This window comes from Carassius carassius, chromosome 10 (genome assembly GCF_963082965.1).
Source record: "Carassius carassius chromosome 10, fCarCar2.1, whole genome shotgun sequence".
Classification (NCBI taxonomy): domain Eukaryota; kingdom Metazoa; phylum Chordata; class Actinopteri; order Cypriniformes; family Cyprinidae; genus Carassius; species Carassius carassius.
The window spans coordinates 27,357,045-27,363,042 of NC_081764.1; the positions used below are offsets into that span (position 1 = coordinate 27,357,045).

Here is a 5,998-nt window from a genome sequence, read left to right on the forward strand (position 1 = left end):
TTGCAAGTTTTAGTGTGCAAATACATCAAGGCAGTTAATGGGCCAGCTCAGTGTTTGGCCTTTTCCCCCTCGCTTAGTGCTTTCCATCTGTCTTTCTTTACCCACTGATCTGGCGATGACATTAGACCTGACTCCTTTGATGCAATCATCTCGGTCATCTTTTGCTTTGCGTCATGAACTCCACCATCACAAAACCAAACAGAGAGAGAGGGAGTACATTTTTTTCAATCAGCAATAACCTAGAATCTGCCTTGTTTTGGCTTTCTGTTGGATAAGGAGTTGGACAAGCTGAATGAAAACAGAGACAATGTATGTTGCTTAGATACTGGCTAGAATGTGAAAAAAATATCTGATGTTGGCCATGGTCTGCCTCCACATGAAGAGCTCCATGGAATATCGATAATAAACTATTATAGTTTTGGTTAATATTTAGAGTTTTGTTAAGCTTTTGTCTTTTTTTATTTGGTGTTTATTTTAAATGTCTGTACAGTTTTTATTCATTTGTTTATTTTAATTTCTGTGATTTTAGTTAATTTCAGTATTCTAGGTTAATCTAAATGAAAATGTTATCTTTAAAGATTTTTTTTATTAATCTCTTTTTTTTATTTAATTAGTTTTAATAAATAATAAACCATTTTTATTATTATTTATTTCAGGCTGTTTATTTGATTTATTTTCCAAAGAGTACATTTTTTATTATGACAGCATTTATTCCTTGCATTCCTAAAAAAAAAATTTTCCACTGTGATGCTATAGAAGAACTATTTTGGGTTCCTTTAAAGATCATTTTTTCACTATAAAGAACATTTTGTGAACCTTGTCATGGAACCATAGATGCCAAGAAAGAATATATAACAGTGCAATACGTGGACAATCATGAAACTAAAGTGCACAAACATAGAAAAGGAGTTTTGTAAACTCAAGAGCCCCTGGACCTAGCAGAGTGGAGTTGTGTGAAATGTGAGTTGTGTAAAAACTCAATGTTAAACTCAAGTGCTGGCCTATTTCATGACACTTTTTGCATTCTGGTGTTTATGATTTGCACAGCTGTTTGACGCACTGATGTGTGTACTAGAGTGAAAATATGCCTAAGGTAAACAAACACTGGTCTGGACATACAAGGTTAAGGTAATGGGGTGATCTGTGCTGAGATGTGTGTCATGTACATAAACTAAATGTCACAGTTAAAGTAAAGTCAGTTATTTAGTCATGTTGTTGCTAGAATATAGTTCACATGCATTCTTTAGGTGTGTTTTTTCTCTCATGTTAAAAAACTATTTGAAAAGCACATTGGGGTCTTGTTAGCTATAGGAACCAAAAATCAGAAACCATTACAAATTCTGGACAAATTCAGCTTTAACCTTGAAATTTAAAACTTTTAAAGAACTGTGGTGTAAAATGAATATGATTGATTAAAAAGATTATCTTGAATGCATATTTTAACTCATTTTATTATGGTGATAATATAATGGAAAAATTATTACAAGAATGAAAGTAAGTAATTGGAATAAAGAGTTTTCAGTAATGCTCTTAGACCTTTGGACCCAATTATTTCAAACAGGCGAGTTGAACTGCTGTTGATCTGATTTTGTTGTTTTGTCCAGTCTTTAATGAGATGATTATTTGCCCAAGGCTAGGAAACATAACAATATTAATCCATATTTCCCTTTCTATCTGATAATGAAACGCATGCACACACACTCATATGTAGTGATATCTGCTTCTGTAAAAAAAAAAAAAAAAAAACAAGACAATGAAATTATGATTGTTATTTTGTACTTGCACTTTATAAAAAAGGTTTCGAGGTTGCAGTGACGCAGATATCTATTACATTTGTCAGTTTCATAATTACCTCATTGTAATAAATCCATGACACATAATTCATCCATAAACATGCAAATTACAACAAAATAAGTGCAAACCGGAGTTTCGCTGGACAACATAAAAATTTCCAAATGTAATTTAACAGTAAATTAGATACGTTAGCAGAGCAAAGACATCTGTCACTGAATATTGCACGAAATAAACATCCAGCGTTAAGAAGTGCTTTAGTTACACATGATTATACCTTTATTTAAACTTTAAAAGCATTACTCAAAATGTACGCAGTAGTCACCACATAAATCTCGGCAGTCTGAAACAGCAGTTTGTTTCACAAGCATTAATCACATGGATATTAATCACTCATGGTCCACTGGGTGGGCAGAACAGTCCAGATGTTTCCTCTCATCTATTTTATATTCATTGCAGTCTCCAGGTCGCACGGTATACACTTTCATCTTTACTTTTCTCAGTAACTACTTTTTCCCAGTGGAAACGGTCAACACTGAATCATAAATGTTATGTTTCTTCTATCGTCGATGCGGATAGTTTCACGTTACCAATGCACGCCCCATCTGACCATGAAACTTTTACGCACTAGTACGATCCCACGATGACCGCTTCGACATCCTTTGACGGTCTTCTCTCCGTGACCAGAAAGTTGATCATGCCCTCGGACTTAATGAGCAAGTTACAGCCTAAAAAGAAGATGCCGAAGACCACGGTGAGCGCCAGCACGCACATGACCGCGATCTGCACCGTGCGCGTGATTAACACGCTGCGCTCGTCCAGCGCCGCGGACACAAACCCGCTGTCCGTCACCACCGAGGACAAATTACAGCACGAAAGAAAGCTCTCGCTGCTTCTGTTGGAAAACAAAACACTGTCTGTGTCGTTAAAAACAGTTGAATTCATTCTGGATTACTATCCGGGTTCCTTTGGAAGAGAGGAGCAGGTGCGTATAAAACAGCGAGTGAAGTTTCCTTCAGTGCTTTAAAGTCACAAGAGCAAAGAAGAGCTTGACAGAATGAATGGGCCGACATGCAGTAAAGAGGATGGTTCTACTCGGACCTGTTGTTCAGGTAATATGGGGCTCTGGTCTGCAGAGGACAGGGGTCTGACTCCTGAGAACTCACACAATCAAGGCTGAGCTCGTCCCCTGCGACTAGAGTTCACACTGCGCCCCCTTTGACACAAGCTGAAAACTAGCGGCCGGAATAAACTTAGACTCGTTCAAATGTCTAACTAACCAGTGTCTACTAATTTGTATGCTACATAGTTGGCTACCCAATTTTAATAGTCACTCACTAGTGATTTTAGTACATTTTTGCTCATTCCAATAGAGACTGTATTCAGTTAATTACTAATACTTATTCATTACATACTAGCTGTTATGATTTTGCTTCTAGTCAGTTTACTAGTAGTGGCAAACAACTATTACATAAAATGCAGATTTTGCCATTAAATTGTAAGTATGTGATTCAAACATCACTTTTGGTTATAATGTATTCCAGTTGTAATTAGTAAATAACTGATGTACTGGTGTTCTTTTATTTGTATCTTAAGTAACCATTCTGACAAGTCATTACATATAACAAGTAAATAAGCAATTAGTAACTATTAGGATATGTTTAAGATTTGTTACTAGTAAAAATGTGGATGTCTTCTCATAAATGGCCTAATAATAGTACTAGATGCTAGTAAGAGTATTACTGAGCTAACCTTGGCTAGCGTTTTGGCAAGGTTTGCTCAAGTTATGAAGCAGTAATGTTAGTAGAAATGTTGTTAAAAGTTATCTGGTTTTTAATAATGTTTTCAAAATGTTAGCACAGAAACATTATTTATACATTGTCTATATAACTTTTTTTCCTGCAACGGTTTAGTTGGACATTTGTCTAACATTTTTTTTAAGTGCATTTATAGAACATTCAAAAGTAACATTCCCATAATGTTTGCAAAATGATCAAATTGAATTTTTCCTTTAACATCTCTACAAAGAAGAAAAAACATTTTTTTAAACATTTAAAAACTGGTCATTTTGATTATTCAGAGATCATTCACCAATAATGTTTTTTATAGCTTAATGGCAAAACATTTTTAGAATATATTTTTTGTTTACTGGGTAGTAGCCAATGAACTAAATAACCAGAATCAGTGGAACAATATTGGGATAGTGTAATGTTTAAGGAATAAATGTTACAACGGCTTGCATAAGATTGGAAAACTAATTGCACATTAATCTTATTTAAAATTAATTAGTCCTGCTTTATTTGGCTTTGAAGTATTACATATTATATCCACTTTTTATAAATGTGTGTTTTGCACAAGAATAACTAAAGACCAGTTAATCGAAACCTGAACAGAGTATCATCTGTGATGAGGAGGTGGTCTACAGACACACATGCAGCAGAGGGCAGAGTTGCTCCTAAAATGTGTCTAAATGAATGCAGTTTTCTTTACTTCTTTACTTATTGAAGATCCAGTTCACACATTTTAATAAAACAAACTAAACAATCCAACATGGTAAAAGTTGAAGCACACATTGAGTCACCGTGCTGTGACTCACAGTTGGGTTTAACTTGAAGATGGAAATCCATAATTAAGGAAACCATATAAACCCTCAGAAATGAGTGATGTCCTTGTAAACATTTGGATGGAGAACAGCAGGATTACCATGGAAATGTATGGGTGCAATATATCCATTAGAAGCCACTGACAAGTTTTGCAACGTGGCAGTTATAGATAATCTTTTTAATATGCTAGTGTTTACACAGTCTCAGGTGAAAATCTGTGCTCCCCTATCGCAATCGACTATTCTTGCACAATATATCCTCCACGTGCTCCTTTAAGTACTGGTTATAGTATTTATATTGCTTTGAGATCACATCTTAGTCATGTTTTATTTTATGCTTTTTCAGGGTTAAATGTGTATTGAACAATCACTTAACAGCATCAAAGCTCTTAGATATCAGGCTTATTATAAGTCCTAAAAGCCCCTTTTGTGAAGCATTCAGTAGTGGGAGGAAGAATCGATCATGGAGGGTGCTTAGATCCTCTCAAACCTGGCCTTTTAATCAACAGCCCGGTAACCAGGATCTGCGCAATGTACACATCCCACAATGCACCTCCTGGAGTGAGTCCATCAACAAGGGTCTTTTGAGCAGCACTTCTTGTCTTCTCTCATGAAGCCTATTTTACATGTCTTCCCTGTCCCGTATCACCCTCTCTCAGTGTTTATGAATCATCAGACCTATCGAGTAGAGAGAGAGATGTGCTCTCAGGACATTGTGCTATTCCTGTCTGGGTGTTTCTGTGCACACTGAAATGTGCTCTCTTCCAATGCTTTCACTGAGCGCTTGCTTTTCTCCCTCAGTGGTGGAGGGCGATGGAGGGAAAGAGAGAGAGAGAGAGAGAGAGAGAGAGAGAGAGAGAGAAGAGGAACAAGAAGAGTGGGTGGTTATGGGTAGAACAGGCTACAGATGGAAGAGTACAGAAATTTGTCATATGGCGAGATTCAGGAGAGATAGAAACAAGGCAAAAGATGCATCTGAAATGATTGCGGGGAGAAAAACAGAATAATTTTTAATTATTTTAATAGAAGCTGAACCTTATTATGATGTCGATCAGGTAGAAGTTAAAATCTGTTCAAATGACCTATGATGCGCGACTGGCAATTCCATTTATATTTGTGCATTAATGTAATGTAATCTCCTTATATTCTTAATAAAACTGCCTCCATTTTATTAAAAAGCTATGCATATTTAAAAGTGCATGTTTAAAAATGAAAGGGGCTCACCAAAAATCCTTTCAGGTCTTAAAATAACAAGTTTTAATCATTTTAGAAATCTTAACCTTTTTTCACTATAAAGGACCTTCTGTGTAATGGAAAAGTAGAGATAATAAAGGAACCATCAATGGCATTAAGGAACTTTTATTTGTGTGTCTTGCATTTCAGCTACACGATTACCAGGCAGGTCATGTGTATTTTCTGTATAAAAAAATGTTGTCAAACAAGACTGGGATATTTTATAACATGATGTGTCTAGTTATATAACAGAGTGCATGTTGCTTACCAAATAGCTGAGAGCCGTTCTGCTAAAACATGATCTAAAAGCAAAAATGTGTGATATGCTTGGGATTTGATGACCTGGTTGATATTTATTTGTTGGTACAGTCT

General features: G+C 35.7%; 1 protein-coding gene across 1 annotated transcript; it reads right to left on the reverse strand.

Moving 5' to 3' along the window:
* Window positions 1-1,796: 1,796 nt before the first annotated feature.
* Window positions 1,797-3,002, reverse strand: rprmb (reprimo, TP53 dependent G2 arrest mediator candidate b). Its single transcript, XM_059559448.1, has one exon. The coding sequence runs from the start codon at window positions 2,734-2,736 to the stop codon at window positions 2,419-2,421; it is 318 nt and encodes a 105-aa protein (XP_059415431.1). The 5' UTR covers window positions 2,737-3,002; the 3' UTR covers window positions 1,797-2,418.
* Between the last annotated feature and the right edge of the window lie 2,996 nt (window positions 3,003-5,998).